Below are 19276 nucleotides of genomic sequence, written 5' to 3'. Positions count from 1 at the left end.
AGCATTATGTTCACACTATAGTCAAGAGAATCTAAGGCCAACTCCTGGGCCCTGGTTCCTTGATCCAGCCATGAAGTCCATGCTTAGGGCCTGAAGAGATGACGGGTTCTTTCGATTTGCAGCTAGTATTCCTCATGAGTCACTGTCTATATGGCAGGATTCCTCTTCGAAGTTTCATGCAGTGCTCCTCGTGAGCTGCTCTGTCTGCATGTCTGTCTTACATCTTTTTCCAAAGGCCACTTTAACATCCAACTCTAGCATGAGTGAAGTGCGGCTTACAGGATCCATGGTATTTGATGGTGGGATTTACATAAGAAACCACATCACACAGTTTTCTGTCAGAGTGAGTGATATAAGAACTTGATCATGTCAAAGTGGAGTTGGTTAAAAAAGTTCTTAAACTAGCATGAATTTAACTAATTATTTAAGAAACAAACACACAGACGGGGGCTGGAGAGGGGGCTCAGCAATTAAGAGCACATACTACTTTTTCAGACGGCCTTCATTCAGTTCCCACCACACCCTTCAGCTGCAGGGGAGTCGATATCACAAGTCTCCAGGTGACTGCCCACACACAGACACTCACACATACACACAATTAAAAAGGAAAATGAAAAGGATGTGCTCAGACTCTTGAGAGTTTAGGAATAAAATAATTTGAGATTCTCTAGGTAGCTAATTATCCAATAATCTTATGGCAACTTTGCTATGTACATTAGTTTCTATAAAATGAATCTATGTAGCTTAGATAAGGTTGTATGTAGCTCAGGCTGGCTTTGTGCTTCTGCTCTTCCTGCCTCTGTTTCCCAGGTTGTACTGTCACACCCTGGTGGCACTAGGAATCAAACTCAGTGCTTCATGCATGCTAGGCAGACCCTATAGCAACAGAGCTATATTTTCAACCCTAACCAAAATTGTATGTGTGTATGTGTGGATATATGTGCTGGAACACATGTGCAACAGTACACCTTAGAGGTCAGGAGACAGTTGGTAAGAGTCCGTTCTCTTCTTTTACTCTGTGGGTCCGGAGGATCAAACTTAAGACATCAGAAGGTTCCCTGTCATGAACCTTTACCCACTGAGCCAACACAGAAGCCCATAAGCTTCAAAGCTTAGCAGGTTGAATTGCTTGTTTTATGATCTCAAACAGTTTATGAGTCCTGTGAGTGACAGACAGCTCTGCTTGAAATAGCAATAGAGATGCATATTCCATCTCTCCCTTAGGACAGTTTGAGGATTCAGTACTACCGTAAGATATTATGGCATGAGGGAAGCCGTGAGATATCACAGAACCAACCTCCCCCACCCTGCACCAGCATTCCCCCAAAGGCTCCAGAACTCAGAAACTAGACTGTGGCCCACAACTGCTTAAACTCATAAAGCAAATGTATGTGTGCTGTTGGCTGTTTTCCTCTCCTATTGGATCCTGAGAGGCAGCTGAGTACTCAGCTCTTTCCTATTATTGTATGAAGGCTTGGTTTGTGTTCTCTTTGTTTTGTTCCATTTTGTTTTAGGAATCAGCTACTTTGATCTTGGGAGAGGATTTCCTTTTTTCTTGGTGTCCTACAGATTTCTACTGAGATCAAATAAATATAAGTTAAATGCTAAAACTGTATCCAACGCCGACTTTAGCAAAAAATATTTCTCGCTCTGGTGAACTTGCTTGATTGGGATATATGAGGTGGAAAAATCTCTTACCTGGGACACTCCTAGTAATCTTAAATCAAGGTCTGGAGAAATGATTGACTTAGAGAGAGGAGGAGAGTGTGCCAAGCAAAACTGGCTTAAAAATAGCTATGTGGTCAGAACTGAAGCAGTTGCTTATGGCTAATACATCGTGATTTTATACAGAAGTTCAAAATATGTTTTAGCCCAATAGACTGAAACAGATGAGATTCTAGCCAAAGATAAGGGATAAGCACCCTTACATTCCTAGACCAAGCAATCACATAAGTAGGGTGTGAATTGCTTGAGAAAGTTCCTACTGGTTTGGGCTTTCTGGAACTGTTCGGCTTTTCTCTGCCTCTACATTAACTACAGCTCGTCCTCTGATGGGCAGGTCACATGACACACACTGCTCCTACAGTCACATTGATTTTTATTTTTATTACAATGCACAGCGAGGTCTCTTCGGTTAAGGGCATTCCTTTTCCATGTCTAGGGCCAGGAAAGGCAGAACCTATGATGTTTACGTCATGATGTTTAACACACATACCTGGTGCCTAACAGGCAGGCCATGAGCTAAGGCACAAAGTTGAAAGGGTTAGCCAGAAACCTTGGTCAAATGCAGGATTTGAGGGCATTGTCTTAAAAAGTGAAATGACAGAGAGAGGATGAGACAGACAGAGATAGGGAAAGAGACAGGGAGACAGAGAATTCAATGGATAAAGAAGCAACATGGTGAAAGAAAACAGAATCTACCCTCCCGGTTTTTCCCGCTCACCTCTGGCTCCACTCTGACTCTGGACAGCACTGCCAAGAAATATTTGGTAGCACACTCCCAGTTCAGCAACAAGCATCTCCTTTTGGTTATGTAATGGGCAGCACAAAACAAACTAACAAGCACCGAAAACAATCCTACAGATAAATAAGGCGAAGGGCTTTCCGTCTAGACTGAGGCGCCGTTGGGGACACTTGTTTACCTCTTTCCCAGGCTGTGTGAGAAGACACTGGTATCTCTGATTCATTAGCAAGTGTGTGTGTGGGGGGGGGTTGTTACCTGTAAAATAACACTCAGGCAGTTTGTGACAATTTTATTGGCATCTATTCTTAGCTCTGTTCTCGGTCTACTGCCCTGATGTGAGGACCTAATTGAAGCTCGTGATCAAGGGTCATTAGCTGAAGAAGATGAAAGGACAGGGGTAAGGGGAGGGGGATTTCTGCTGCATCCTTTCCCTAGATAGATGGTGTGATTAATGTTTGCAACCGCTAAGTCATTGTTCAGAAGGAAGCTGAACATCTTTAGGGGTTAAATCTCAAAGTGCCAAGGAAGCTGTTGTAAAATGTCAGAGAATTAAAGCAGCTTTTAAAAATATAATTGGTTAGCAGATGGTGGGAGATACACACCAAGTGAGGCCTCTCCCCATGCCTTGCCTCCACATGGATTCTGAGTCATAACATCCTCTTCTCACTTGGAAGCCAGACAACACTTCCAAGCTGGCCTTGTGGATTCAAGACAGATCTCACAATCTCTCGTAGACTCTCTCTGTTGCAGGTGCCTCTTCAACTTTAAAAAGCCCATAAGCTACCATGAGTCTTAAGCCACCTCATCTCCTCCCTGCAGTAGCTTGGATGAAGTCTTTCTCAAAGGTCTATGTGTAAGCGTGGCCTCCATGGGGTTAGTGTTGGGAGTGTATGTATACTATACTATGTATAGTATCTTCTATATAGTGTCCTCTCATGAGAGGCTTCTAGGCCACTGGAAGTGTGATCTCAAAGGAGGTTACAGACTTCATCTTAATCCTTCCTCTCTTTCCTTCATAAAGGGTATAGATCCTCACTTCAGTAAGCCCCGCCCCATCTCTGCTGTTATCAAAGACCTAAAGACTTGACCTGAGACTTGCATCCCTGGAACTCTGAGCCCAAACTACCTTCCTTGCCCTTTTACACATAGTCTGCTTCATGTATTTCATTGTTATGACACAGGAGGATAGACGCATGTGCAAACTCCAAGTCGGCATCCCAGACTGCCGCTACCTCTCCCCGTAGAAGTTAGAAGGGAGAGGATGAAGTTTACACAAAACGCAACCATAGAAGAAGCAGCAGAACCACAGTACCATGTGGACCGAGCTTGTAGGAAAGAAATTTTTAATCAAGAAGAAAAGGAAGAAATGTAAAAACACGCTGCCATTCCATGACCTTGCTTAAAGAAGGCAGCTTTGCAGTTCCCCCAAACTGGCGAAAGTGTGCTTGAAGCAAAGCACAAACTGTTAAGAGTTAGGCAATATTAATTTGTAAATCCTTCCCCAGAGCTAAAGCCCACATCATAATTCTTTCAGACCCATGGCACTACTGGGAAAGGAGGGACCGCTAGGATCTGGTGTCCAGTGGGAGAGCTTCAGGCCTTTGGGTGCCTATTGTTAAATGAGACATTGGAACATCCATATCCTCTTTCATAAGATGAATGGTTTTGCCACAACGGTGACCATAATATGCCACCTGGCCACAGGCCCCAAATCATCAATCAGTCATCTACTGAAACCCCAAACCCAGGAGCCAAAATACTCCCCCATAAGCTGACTAGCTCAGGCATTTGTTACATACAGAATGGTAACTCCCCCTCGATCTGCTTTCCCTTTCTGCTCCTTGTTTCAAATGGAGCCATGACTTAGCCCTGAAACTCAGATATTAAAAGTCTAGAGTGAAAGTCAGACAGAACTCACTGATAGGGTGTAGGAGAAGCCACAACATTCAGTATCCCAGTCTCTACCATCTCAATGGCTTGTTTCATCTCCAGCTTCTTATACAAAGAAACGATGCTTGATTTTGGCTGGTTCCTCCGGATCAGAATTTTCCGTAAATATCTGTGGTCAAACTTCTTGAACCTAAACATGAAAACCAACATCTTTGTGCATATTATGGAAGTAAAGTTTTTTTTTCTTCTTTAAACACACTTCAACTTAACTCAGCTCTGAAAATTATCAAGGCAGTGCCTAAAATTTGCCACATTTGAATACCATTTTTTAAAAATCAAGGTATTTGTGTTGTTTTTTTTTTAATTTTTAAATTAAAAAAATGGCCTAGTGGTGTGAACAGAGTAAAATCAACTAAACAAAAAGAAAGAAACAAGGCACAATCAGAGCTGAAAGTGTGCATAAGAGTCAGGGGTAGCCTAGTCCCACTCAGGTCCAACTACAAGAAAACAGTTGAACTGGCTGAGGCTTTTGAAAAAGCATTGCCTCCTAAGAGCTCCTGAGAGCAATAGCAGCTACACTTACTGTAATGTTGCTCTTTTCAATCAGAACCTGGTAAGTTTAATAGGTTGCTAGTTAGTAGTTCTGCCTCATTGTGTTTCAGGTTACTTTGAATCCTGCTAATTAAGAAAGAGAACTACCCCCACCTCAACACACACACACACACACACACACACACACACACACACACACCATTTCAACTGTTTGAATAATGAACAACCTGAATAGGCCCAACTCTAATGGCAGCTCTGACTATTGCTTCCTCGAACTACTGGTCGACCCATTAGCCTATACCGCACACACGCAGTGGTACCTTAAGAGCCTCTCCAGAGTCACAATTTTCAAAGCTTCTAGTCATTTCACTTTCAGGGGGCAGTTGTCCTGCCTGCTTTCGTTTTTGATGGGGCACATAACTTCCTGGAATGTTGGCTTATAATCTAGTGTTTGCTCTCCTGGACCGTGAGGTAGTCAAACACCATCAGTTAATCCTCTCTGCATATGGAAGGCTGTCCTGAGCTTTGTCATCTTCTCTTTTCAAATTTGACCTGATCTTTGTCAAATAGGTCACCCCTTAACCTTCTGACCTTTCTCGTGAGATGCTATGATTCCTCTTTATCCTCTGTAATCAGTTTTCCCAAACCTGTCTTCACAATGCATTTGACATTTCTCTTGGATAGTCTGTCTTGGTCTCATGCTTGCCAACTCCTGTGGCTGCCATTGTCCTGACCTTGTCTGCCACATGCTTCTTGATGTGCCAGGACCCTTCCTGTCATGTTGGCTCCTCCTGCTTTTCCTCATCATTTCTGTTCACTTCTCCCTGGTTTCCTCTGCTCTCCAACTTCCTCATGAGCTCCATATGGAGTTCTGAATCCTGTGTTCAGTCTGTTTCTCCCAAAACCTTTGATATAATCACGCACAGGCCCACAAGGTAGCTTCTAACTACCTGCTAATGACTTACCAGCTGTGTCCCACCGTATTTTTCTGCTTGAGACTAAAGAAAGGCATTCAAAATATGGAGTAAGAAGGTTTTGGGCATCTCAGAAGAATCACTGTATGATTGAATTTTGGAGGTCTCCAACTATGGGTTTTCCAGACCCTCAATGAGTCACTGAAGTCCTTCAAAACTTCATGAACTTGGTCACAGAGTTGGGCTGCTTTTGTGAATGATGGTTGGGGTACTTTCTACTTTTCACCATCTCTTGTGCTGTTCTAGTCGGAACCAACCTGTTCCACCTCTATGGCTCTTTCTTGACACCTCTTATTTTCCATGTTGGGCATGCCCAGCTATTTTCCATATAGTATAACTCCTAGGTCCTTGATCTTCTTGGCCCATTATTTCTCAAGGAGCCATCCTCAAGGACCCATTATTAGGTAATGCAACCCTATCCCACTTACTTATCTCTCACTTGGTAGTGACTCCACTGCCCACACACATCTTCAATCCCAGCCTTCAGATGGTCCATAAGCTGCCAACCAAACATAAGATGAAGTAGATGAAATGCGAGTGAAATATGAACTCTAAAGGACGCGAGCACACACACACAAACACACACACACACACAAACACACACACACACACACACACAAACACACACACACACACACACACACAAACACACACACACACACACACACACACAAACACACACACACACAAACACACACACACACACAAACACACACACACACACACAAACACACACACAAACACACACACACACACACACAAACACACACACACACAAACACACACACACAAACACACACACACACACACACACACAAACACACACACTATAAGCTTTGGAAGCTAAGGAAGGCTTTAATTTACTTGAACATAACCTTTTCTTTAGCACTCTGGTCCTATCACTAGACAATAAAACACCTTTCACAGTAATTCAATTCCTCTTCCTTATTGAAAGATTTCGCAGATAAACATCTTGATAATTTTCGTCAAATACAATGAAAATAGGGTACTTGGCACTTGGTCTGAATAATAATTTTCTAGGAAGACCTAGAAATTTCCCATTACTGAAGTGATGTGGAGGAAACATATAATCATTAACTATTACTTTCGTTGTGAAACGAAAAATGATATTTCCAGTTCACGTAGTTACCAAGATACAGTTTTTTGGATGTTCTGCTATAATAAGTACATTTGTTCACATTATTCATCTTTTTACAGCAGACAGGTAATATGTGAGCATTTTAAGAAGTCTGAGAGAGGCAAAGGCTAAATATCCAATGTCCACATTAATAAACCAATATAAGATCTTCATCTTCATTTTAAAAATGTAATCTTTCAGTTTAGGAATTTACAGTTCAATGCACAATGCCACCTTTGCTTTGTTTATGATGATTTATAAAAATTTTAGAGAAGATATGATTTTAAAATGCTTATAAATAGATCTATAAATAATTTAAATTAAAAATCATCCAGGTTTATACTGGCTTTTGTTTTATTTTGAAAAAACTAAAAGATGAAAAATTATTTAAACTCTTAATTGGCCTACTGTCTTCTAACAATAGCCATAATGTTTATTTTTTGAGGCAGGGTCTCCCTTTACAGACCAGGGTGGCCTGATCTCACAGAGATCCACCTGCCTCTAATCTTCAAGTGGTGGATAAAGGACTTGTACCACTAGAGTTGGCTTTAGTCATGACTTTGTAAGAAAGAGAAATAAGAAAGAGGTGAATATTGAAATTCCACTTAAAGACAGGTTGTTAAATTTCTTTAAACAAGGAGTTAAGAGTAAAGAAAAAAATGTATAAACAGTTTAAATATTAACATAGTTTTTTAATATTCTCTTTCCTAATCTGTTAGGAAAAAGTTATTCTCAAATAACTTTATAATGTGTTATTTTGAATTTTTAGAATTTAAATGACTTTATTTTCTTGGGTACCTATTTGTATAATATTCAAGACTAACACATGAAGATGTCACCCATCTCTACAGCATTGAAAGTATCAGAGATAGGATCCTCATGGGGTAGAAGTCACAAAGAAAAAGGTCTAGTCAAATCTTTCTACTGAGCTAAAATCTCTGGAGCAGCTACAATGACAAGGTTTCCTTGCCTGCATATGGTTATTTTGGTAAACATTTTGTATGTACATGTGTGCATGTGTGTATTCCTGCATGCATTCATATATATGCATATATATATATACATGTGTGTGTGTTGTGTATGTGTTTCCTAAATGTGTTCCAGAGTATGTACATGAATATATGGATGCTTATATGTCCAGTGTGTGCATGTGGCCTGGTTCTGTGTGCAAGAGTGTGTGTACATGTGTGTGTGTACATATCTGCATAGAAGTATCCATGTGGTGTGGGTGTATGTGCAAGAGTGTGTTCATGAATATGTGCACGGGTGTGTACATACATCTGTGTGCTGGTATGTCTTTCCACATACTAGTTCTTGTGTCTATTCATGGACTTCATCCTGAATGTCATGGTTTTGATACTATGTTGAACTCAAACAGACAAGTAAGCCATATTCCTGAGAAGCAATATCTTCAGCAGCGACTAGGACCATGTTGAACATGAACAGTGTGACATCTTTCTTCTAGGTGTTAAGTTGATTAGGCAAATCTCCAGTTATCTAATCAAATGCTAATTTGTATGTCCCTGTTACTGTATTCTGAGGATCAGCGAGAACTCACCATCAGTTCCTTTAAAGAAGGCTGAGGATCCTGAACCATCTAAGAGACCAAATTAGATCATTGAAAGACCTTCAGAACAGAGCTATCTTGGGATTTTTCCCAGTTTAAAATCCCAGCTGTTGTGCTGGGAATACCACTCGGTGGTACATTATTTGTCTACAAAGTGCAGGACCCTAGTTTTCACCCTCAGACCATACAATAAAGGCAGCCCATGGAGAACAGCCTCCAGAAGGGAATATAGCACAAAAATATCACTAATTCCAGAACTCTAAGATAATGCACTTGGATTGTTAGAAGCCACCACAATTGTGTTAATTCTTTGCAGTGGCAATAGCGAGAGAGAGAGAGAGAGAGAGAGAGAGAGAGAGAGAGAGAGAGAGAGAGAGAGAGAGAGAGAGAGAGAGAGAGAGAGCAGCCCTTTTTAATAGAGCTGGAAGGCAAGGGACAGTAAGTCTCCTCACAGGTGCTCAGCCCCCTCCAGTCTCTCAGTGGAACGGGAAAGAAACACTGTATCCATTTATCAGAACCGGCCGGGAACTCACTCGGATGTGAAGCTCTTCGTTGATGGATTCTTTTTTATTGGTCTTTCTGACATCCAGGTACCTGACCAGTGGGCCAATTGTGATCCCCTGTATCATAGATAACAAAATAAAGGGGTTTCTGGGGGAAAACATTGTTACCATAGAATATAATTCTATCCTTAAAACTATAAAATGCCCAATATGCAATCTTCTCTAGCATCTATGTGATTAGATGCATCAAACTTACTTTAGTTTTTAGTTATTCTACATACTCCAACAAAATAGATGTTATAATTTTAACACAATATCTTGGTTTTTGAAAAAATAAATCTTTTATTAGTTCATTAAGAACTCACTTCACTAAAACAGTACTTTGTTTTATCAAGTACCATCTCATTTTACCTAATACACATATTAATAATCATTCACTCTTCACCTGGGACTGCTTTCATTAATATGGTGTATCAACTCAAAGGCAACAAATTTCAGACACTTTTACCATGAACTAAGGCCTTTATGCATCACAGAATCGATTTAGAGGATCAGCCAGAAGTCTAAAACCCAGATACAGCACCCTCACTTACACCCTACAGGTTCAGTATTTAGCTGTGAAAGAATCCGTTTATTTTAAATATGAAAGGAATCTACCAACCTGAAAAAATACAGTGAAGTATGTAACTACTAATGTCGCAGTAACAAACAGCTTCTTCCTGGGAAAAAGGGACGGAGGAAGCAGAAACGCAAGGGAGAAACTTCCTGCGCCTCTCACGCCGCTGTAGAAAATGATGACCTGGTCCTTGATTGAGAAGGGGAAAGTCCGAAACTGGTTACTGACATAGAAGAGGGTAAACACGCCTGCAAAGGGAGACACATATTAGAGCAGCAGGTCATGCATGGTCCAGAGGCAGGGATTAAGCAAGGCAGCCCGATCCCATCACGTGTAGGACCACTCAGCTCAAACAGACCCTCTCTCAAGGCTGAATTTCTGTGGTATTTTGGCTCCTTGGGTTAAAGGTTTTCTCTGGTTTTCCTAGCCCAAGTGTGGTGCGTGTGTTTGTGTGTGTGTGTGTATGTATGTGTGTGTGTGTATTTGTATGTGTCTGTATATGTATGTACATTTGTGCATGTGTTTATACGTGCATGTGTGTATTGTGTGTATGTGTGTTTGTATGTGTTTTTATTTGTGTGTTCATGCATGTATGTATTTGTGTGTGTTCATCTGTGTGTTGTATGTTTGTATGTTTGTGTGTATTTGTGTATATGTGCATGATTGTGTGTGTATGTTTGTGTGTATGCATGTTTATCTGTGTGTTTGTGTGTGTATTTGTGTATGTGTTTAAAGTAACAAAAATCTTGATTTAAAAAAAAACAAGGTGTGTATTTCTAATCTATATCTATAGGGACTTGTAGTGCCTTTAAAAAACAGGTAAGAAAAAGTTGTCTGTGAAATATGCACCTCTTATCGCATGTTCTCAGGGGACATGAATGTGAAAGGAGGTCCCGTAGGACTATGTATATAACAGGCTGGAGGTTCATGTGAACAACCAGAAAGTCTACAAGGGAAACTTTCTGCTGGTTAGTGTAATAATAAATGGAGGTTGGAAGGGAGGAAAGCTTGTGCAAAGCACAGAAGTGTGTTCCATCACGCAGATTCTCCATGTGATCCACATGAAAGCCACAACTGATGTACTGGCCCTTGGTTAAAAAAACAAACACAAAGTTCCTCTCGCTCTCTCTTTATGTCCCCTGTGCTTACACGAATGTCGCAGAGAGAGAGGGAACAGTCTGACAGCAGTCGTATTAGACTAGGAGGGACAACAGTTCACAGGATTGGTTGATGGGTCCATTTGAGCTCCTCTTTGCTTGCTCGGCATGTGATTTGGGTTCATTATCATTTTATATCATCACATATCAGAGATAACAAGAGCAAAGTCGGCCCTCAGTTTCCACAGGAGACAGGACCCAGAATTCTCACAAGTGCTCATGACCATGAATGCCCAACTGCCTTCTATTGCATGAAGTCTGTGGGTATAGACTGCACACATTCTCGTGGATACTTGAGGCTGACTCTAGATTGCTCATACCATGTTTGCTGTGCTGTATTGTTTGGGACATGATAACCAGAAATAGAGTCTGGACCTGTGCAATATAGGTGCATTTTCCCTCAATATTCTTGATCTGTGATGGATTGAAATTACAGATGCAGAACCCACAGATTTATAGAAAACCAAGCGTACTTATTTGAGTAGGTAGAGGAAAAATTAAGCAAACACTCTCATTAATAGCAGAAAGCAGTGCCTTCGACACATAAAGCCTTCATAGTCATTAGCCGTGGTTAGAGATAACGAGGTGGAACGGGGGGGGGGGGGGGGGTGATCTAGACTGTCACACTCGCAGGTGGAGTCATGGTGACCTGCCCAAGCCAGCCATTTTCTTAGCAGTAGTTCAACAATCCTCTCCATTACAGGACTGCGGTGAGGGGCTGAATGATCACTAAGGACAGACGCCCCCTTCCAGATGGCTCATTTCCCCGTTTGCTGGGCTAATCTTTCTAATTTCACTTTTATTGATATCAGCAGTACTTCCCTGTAGACCTGTAGATATCATAACAACAGAATTCTGTGTATTATATATAATTATATATAATTTTATATAGATATTGATATAGATTATGTATAGTGAGAGAGTGCAAAAGGGAGGGAGAGAGAGAATGAAGGAGGGTAGGAGGAAGGGAGAGGGTGGCATTCCTATACAAACAATCCTGTCACTGGTGGGGACTTCGTGTGCTGTAGTAAATACTTGTTTCTCTCTCAGCTCCTTTTGCAGAATTATATATATTCATCAATAAAAAGGCAACATATACATTTTGGCTCAGTGCAAATATCCAGCTCCTGAGACAGAGGTGTACAGTAGCCACTGGATCTTATTCTTTATAACAGGAATTCGTTTCCAGAAGTGAGGTTATTTACAGTACAACTGCCTTTACTAATTAGTAATAATAATTAATAATGATGATCAAGTGTGCTTGGGAAGGATGTGCTTAGACCTGCTGGAACTGGATGTCCAAGTATTTGTAGGAGTGGGACTGGGGGTAAGGGGCGAGGGAGCTGTGATTGGGATGTGAGGTGAACAAGTAAATTAATTAATGAAAAAAAGTGCTCTCTGTGTGTATGTGTATGTGCCAACACGCAAAAGTGTCTCTTCACGTGTGTGAGTGTGTAAGACACAATGAGTCTGTGTGTGTGTGTGTGCACTCACGCAGAGGCCACAGGGCATTTCTTCCTTACTCTTTTCTCCACCTTACTTTTGAGAGAGGGGCTCTTGCTGAAACTGAAACTCACTAATTGGCTGGATCAGCCGACCTTAAGCCCCAGAGGTCCTCCTGCCCCTTTTCTGCAGGATCACAGCGTTAGCAGCAATTCTGGTTTTTATGAGGATTCTGGGGATCTCGACCCTGGTTCTCATCCCAGGGCAGCCAGCACATTAGGGACTGAGCAATCTCAGCCCCCAGGAACGAGCTCCTTTAAGCAATAGTTTGGTCCTTTGCTGGCTTTATGCTCATCACCCATCCATCCCTCAGAGCAGATGCACTATTTATGGGAATGTTTCCTGACAACGTTTGCCTCACATAGAAGACGGTTTGTGAGATCTCACTTATCCTGCGTCAAAAGTGTAAATGGCCACAGTTTATAATCTATATCTGACTTAACGTGTGAGAGGCCACAAACTGCCAAGGAAGTGGAGCAACCGATATATTTACTGAGTTATATTTAGATGTGTAGATGTGAAAGCGTTCTCTTTTGACAAAACACAAAATACCCCGGCTCCATCCTTGACTTTGAGGACAGCTCCCACCAGTGATGTTGAGCTGGCCAAGGAAGCCAACAGTAAGGACAAGGTGTCTGGACTCCCAACTTGCGGGAAAACAGTTAGCATCAACTCCCCACTTGAGGTTCAACTGAGGGGAAAAAGACACTCTATTGGTAGAATATTGGGTAGGAAGCCAGGCAGCATCGTGTTGGGGCCCTGTTGTCTCTTACTGATGGCTCTCCAGATCTGGCAGAAGACCAGAGTAAAGCAGATGAAAGCCCAGTTCCACTCATGGTTCTTCCCAATGGTGGACACGCCCATGAAGATGAAGATCAAGGTCTCGCTCACGCTGCTCAGCATCTTCATGAAGTACTTGATGGTTGTGTACGATGTCTGGGACACATTCTCTTCCACATACTTTTTCATCGTCACCGCACAAGCTGTAATGCTACAAGAGGGGCAGAGGCTTAGAGAGAATGACATTTGCCACACCACAGGCTACCCGCCAGCAGCAAGGCTGCATATGGAAGCCCGTCTCTGTCTGGAGCCATGTCTCATCACTCCCATCTCTGTCCTTGGACCACAGACTGCTGCCTTCCTCTTCAACCAGGTGTATGAAAAAGCAACTGTAGGTGTGTTATGGTTTTCATAACACATGCACTCCACACTCATAAACACACACCACACATACCATACACACACTACACACATACCATACACACACTACACACATACCACACTCATAAACACACATATAGTCACATACACACACTCTCATACAAACACACATCCATTGTATTCACACACAGACACACATATACACCATACACACACCACACACACATACAGTTACATACACTCACACACAGCAAACACATATACACACATGCATACAGTCACATACATATACTCACACATATACATACCACATACATATATACTCACATACACACATACACCACACACATACACCACACACATACAGTCATAAACATCACACAAACACACACAGACACACACCATATATACCACATACATATACTCACATACATTCACTCATACTCGGATGTGAGCTCATGCACACACACACACACACACACACACACACACACACACGCACACACACGTACATCAACACATGCATGCATGCACACACTGATAGTTCTTTCAAAAATGTGTCTGGACCTCCTTTCCCTTACTGAGAGCCTTGTCAGCCTCAGCTCTAGCTAGAAAATATTTATCTCTGCTTTAAGCCTAAGTAAATCTACTTCAGTGGATGAAGCACTGAGCATGTTCTCTTTTTAATTAAAAAGAAAAAAATTAATTTCCTGCCTCTGTGTCCTGACTGCTGTTGTTACTTCATCCAGCCCCCAAACAGTATTTTTTATATAAATGTTTCTCAAAAATGTCAAGTTTTTCTTTTTTTGGACCCATTTACCTAGGACAAAGTAAAACATGACCCTTTCTTTCTCATTGAAGTTGTGAAAGGTGAAAAAAAAAAAAGGTACCTAAAGTCCACCCTGCTATATTTAATTGGCATAGGGATGTCTACACAATATTATTCCTTTACAATTTCTGTACAATTAAAGCTTTCTACCCAGATAGTTGGATGTCAGGACAACGTCTGGAAGAAAACAAAACCAGATCTAATAAGCCAAACTGAGAAGCTTCCTTCTAAGAAAAACATTTCAGTAAGGGGACATGGGATTGAACACCTAAGCAGACGTCTTGACTCTTGACTGGGACTAAGTACTGGGCGTTCCTGCTTAACTACTTAGTTTTAACTCTCTCCTGGAGGGGATAGGGTGGGTGTGGCATGTGGGGTGTGTGGTTTGGGTGAGAGGTAGGGAGTGTGGGGTAGAGGGTTTAAGGGGTGTGGTGTGTGGTATGAGTGTGGGATAGGGGGTGTAGGGTGTGGGTGTGGTTGTGAGTATGGTGTTGTGTGGGTGTGTGGTCTTAGTGTAGGGTCAGTGTGGGTGTGATAGGGATGGTGACAAATAATGACAGGCAGAGCCCAGAGTGGAAGTTTCTTGTGGCATGCTTTCCTGCTGATTATAATTTATATTTTATTATTATGATTATTATTATTAGTAGTAGTAGTAGTATTGAGACAGTCTTCCTAGCTGTCTGGACCTATGTACACCAGGTTGGCAATTGTTGTTGTCGTTGTTGTTGTTGTTGTTGTTGTTGTTGTTGTTATTGAGACAGAGTCTTCCCTAGCTGTCCTGGAACTCACTCAATAGAGCAGGCCGGCTCCACCTGACTCTGCCTACTGAGTCCCGGGGTTAAAAGCATGCACCCCATGCCTGGCTCTCAGCTTTATTTTTCCAGGAAGAGAACAAACTGCTCAGATGGACCGTAAGCTTGAAGTGTTCCCAACTCTTTCTGCTTTGCACCAGCTTTTCCTCAACAGTTTTAATTGGCATCCTGGTTGCTAGACGTTCCTCGGGCAAATGTCGGAGAGAACATTTGTTTGGCAAAGGACCAGAATCAGCTTTCAGAAAGTTAAGAAATCCTAAACCCTCCAGTGTCTCGGGGGTCTAGCAACAGGCTTTTCCCAGATACCCAGGCCAGCTAACTCCTTAAAGCGTCCACACATTCCCACGTGACTCCATCGGTAGATTGCACTCACGCCAGGATTCCGGAGAGATAAAGCGTCTCGGCTGCTAAGTAAGACAGATAGCTGAACATGAAGACGAGGAGAGGCTCGATCGCAGAGATGTTCTGAGTGAAACGTGTGATAAATGCGGAAATGAATCCAAAAATGATGCCGAAAAATACTCCCCCGCACCCCACGATGACGAATCTGGCACACCCGGCCAAAATGTCCACCGCTTCTATATCCTCAAATTTATGCATCTTAGTGAAGGCAATTAGTATGTTGTATAAGACCTGGAGAAGTACAGACGAGAGAAACATGGAATAGAAGTTATAGTCTGTTAAACCACGTGGATTCTCGACATCACATTCAATTCGAGTGGACGAGTCAATGGTAGAGATTTTAACACAGTTACCCAAGTTTTAGACGCACATTCAGATATATCCAGATTCATAAAAGAAAGGGGGAAGTGTCGGATTTTATCACTGAGCACATGACAAAGGTTTATGGAGGTGGGGATGAGAACTATCTCAATTAGACTATTACATAATGTATGCATACTGAATGATTCTTTTCCTTTAAGTGAACACAACGTTAAGCTCCTTCGGTAGAGAGTTTGGAAGGAACACTGCAGGGAAAAGGTGCTTCTTCGACTTTCTCTGGGTCCCTCTGGGAGGAGTCAGTCACATGGCTATGTGGACTTCTGGTGGAGTCTGAAGGAGCCATATGCCCTGAGGCTAAGTCCTCAGCAGCCTTGTGGCTTAAGTCTTCGAAGGAGCTTACTGCAAATGGTGCAGTGGGAGAAAGTACTTGGGTCTAACCCAAGCAGCAGCAGGTTCTTCCTCCCTTGTGTCCAATCTATTCTGATGAGCTGTTTGCCTGTGCTGGAGCCCAGAATCTTGCAGCACTGATGTTTTAGCAGGTCAGGCTTGCTTTTCCTAAACATATTTAATTTGTGCAGCCCCTTTGGGCCAGGTCTAGCATAGCTGAAATCAGCTGACTTCTCTGTTAATCACTGGTCAACTCTCATATTCCCCAGGACATCAGAATCTCACGCAGCTTTTTACAAACTGCTCGGCTTCTCCAGGCTTGAACTTCCTACTTTTACATTCTTACTCATATAGACACTCGGCAAAACTAGGGCCTTGCACATGCTAGGCACGCAATCCACTACTGAGCGTTTGTCCGGCATACCTCTAGCCTGTTTTTATTTCACTTCATTTTATTTTGAGATAGGATCTTAATACGCTGCCCAATTCAGACTTGAAACTCTAAAGTCAAAGCAGGCTGTGACAGTTCATCTTCATCATTAACCCCGTGGGACTTGGAATCACCATGGAAACTAGGTGTTTCTGTGTGGGAGTTTCTAGACTGAGTTAACCGAGGTGACTTAGCTGTGAGTCCAGGAGGTTCACAAGGAGAAAAAAAACCTTGGCACCACCATGCATCTCTCTCAACTTCCACAGATGCAGAGTGACCATCTGCCTCACATTTCTGTCACCGTGACGGTCTGTGTGACCTCCAGCTGAAATGACTCCTTCCTCCCTAGAGTTGTTTCTTGTCTGGTAATTAACCACAGAAAAAGGAAAAATAATTCATTCATAGGCTTTTGACTTATAATCCTCCCACACCTACTTCTCTTATAGCAGGGGTACAAGTATCCTCCCCACCCCCGGGTCAGACTACCTCCGTCCTTCATCAAAAACCAACAGCCTTTGAGTCTGGCTTTGGCATTACCTACGGGGTTTGCCAGAACTGAGTGCCCCTTCTGCAGATGCTGACAGCTCAGCCCTGGACCCCAGGCTGCATCAGCCATTCCCCCACAGCTGATACCCCAATTCTAACCTTGATTTCCCAATCCTGAGCCCTCTGGATCTTTCCTATGAATTGGCTATGTTGATTTCCACACAGAAAGAACTTGCCAGCTAATGATCATCTACCAGTGATGGATTTTTAAAAGTGCATTAATTCCACATCTATGTGTTTGTCCGAGCATTGTTGTGTATGTGTGAGTGCAACTGTGTGTGGGGTGTGCACGAGTGCATTGTGTGTGCATTTGTGCATGCACACATGTGTCTCTGTGTATGTGCAGAGAGAGAAGGTGGGGTCCTGGAAAGCTGATCCAGGTCTTCTGAAAGAATAGTATGTGTTCTTAACCACTGAGTCATCTCTGACCAATCATGCTGCCTGACCATGTGGGTAATTAACTACACTGAAAACCGTGGTCTTTCTAGTCCCATTCTAAAAAGAGCCTCACTTTGAGGAGAGGTTCCACTATGGGCAGAAATAAGAATAGGAGTGGAAAGTCTTTTCTGAGAACCCTGGAGTCACCATGTGCCTTGTTTCCTGGTATCCATTATGTATGCATGCATGTATGTATGTGTGTATAATGTGTATATAATGTAGGAATGTATATCCATATATGCGTGTGTATGTATTTACTTACTCTGCTGCCTGCATTTGTGTAATACCAAAAGTGTTACAGCATAGCCCTCAGGTCTAGAATTCGAGCTGGCAGGGCAGGTGACTCTTCAAAGCAGCTCAAGTGCCTGTCACCAGACACGTCATGGACAAAGCAGTGTTGACAGAGACCCAAGGGAAATGCCCAGCACGAATTAGAATGTGAGCACTAATGGTTTGTTGCTAATGTCGTGAACGGTAGCCAGTAATTTTGGCAAGATGTGGAAGTACTGAGGGATTGTAGCAAGCTTTTCTTCCTTGACCCAGAGTTTTAACTCATTTAGAGGAGGTACATGCAAAATTTGTATGTGCATGTATGCAGCGCAGATGGATGTAGCGAATTTCTGAAATAGGAAAATTACTTTAATAAATGAGAGATTTAAAAAACCAAAAAATAAAACCAAATCAAAAATGGGAAATTTGTTTAAGAACTCTGAAGCCAGATTTGCATGTGTGTGTGTGTGTGTGTGTGTGTGTGTGTGTGTGAAAATCTAGAAATGTTGAGAAAAGAGAGTGCAGCAGGTAACCTCCCAGGCAGCTCACACTCCCTCCCAGCGATATACATCTGTCTTCTTTGTTCCTGCTTGTTCCATCCTTGTGCTACAGACCCTCAGTTTCTGTGTCTGTGCTGCTCAGAGTCCCTCAGGACTCAGGCTGCAGAGCGGAAAACCCCCAGCCATATATACTTAATGTCCAGCAGTTGTTCTCCAGTGACGACTGAGGTGGCATTGGCACTGAGGGGTGCTACGTAAAGGAAGCAAACACTTTTCTCCTTGCTGTCCTCAGTCTGACACTCCCAGGGACTAGGCAAACTCTGAAAAGGCAGTAAGACAGCCCCAGCCGGATTCCCTCCTGCCTTCTGTCTCCTCTGGTCACTCCCTATCTGACTCCGAGTGCTATCCCTGCTCCCTGGCTTCCTGACATGGGAGCATCACTAATAAACTCTCTACACGTCTGATACCTTCTGCATTCTTGATCTGTGGTAAGCAATATTCATGACTGGGTGCGTGCACCAGCCATGCATAATACATTCATAAAATTTATTAAGTATACAAAGTTTATTAAGGCATGTTTGGGGAAGAGCTTTGCTGAGCATTGGAAGGTTGTGTGTGATTTGTGGTTTATGAGTAAATCCAAAAACAAAACAAACAAAAAATAAAAAGACAAACAAGAAAACCTGTGAGGTTGTATTCTGAGCTGGTGAATTCAATTAGCCTGTATACCTTTCTCCCTGGTCATGAAGCAATCTATGTGGCTCTTCAGACCTTTGGATAATGCCCCTTTGGAGGGAATTCACAAGGGGCTAAATA

General features: G+C 42.4%; 1 protein-coding gene across 1 annotated transcript in view; it reads right to left on the bottom strand.

The window, feature by feature from the left end:
• The window catches only part of SLC9A4 (solute carrier family 9 member A4), a gene marked incomplete at both ends in the record, with an annotated part of 48788 nt that overhangs the window by 13612 nt on the left and 15900 nt on the right, over window positions 1-19276 (bottom strand). The window contains 6 exons of the mRNA XM_080917178.1: window positions 4383-4544; window positions 6309-6379; window positions 9119-9205; window positions 9750-9952; window positions 13138-13355; window positions 15540-15799. Coding sequence (XP_080773304.1) covers window positions 4383-4544; window positions 6309-6379; window positions 9119-9205; window positions 9750-9952; window positions 13138-13355; window positions 15540-15799 — 1001 coding nt within the window. The remainder of the gene's footprint in view (window positions 1-4382; window positions 4545-6308; window positions 6380-9118; window positions 9206-9749; window positions 9953-13137; window positions 13356-15539; window positions 15800-19276) is intronic.

The sequence above is a fragment of the Micromys minutus genome (genome assembly GCF_963924665.1).
Source record: "Micromys minutus genome assembly, chromosome: 5".
NCBI classification, from domain to species: Eukaryota; Metazoa; Chordata; class Mammalia; order Rodentia; family Muridae; genus Micromys; species Micromys minutus.
Note: the sequence above shows the minus strand (reverse complement) of the source record. Positions and strands in the feature narration are given on the sequence as shown.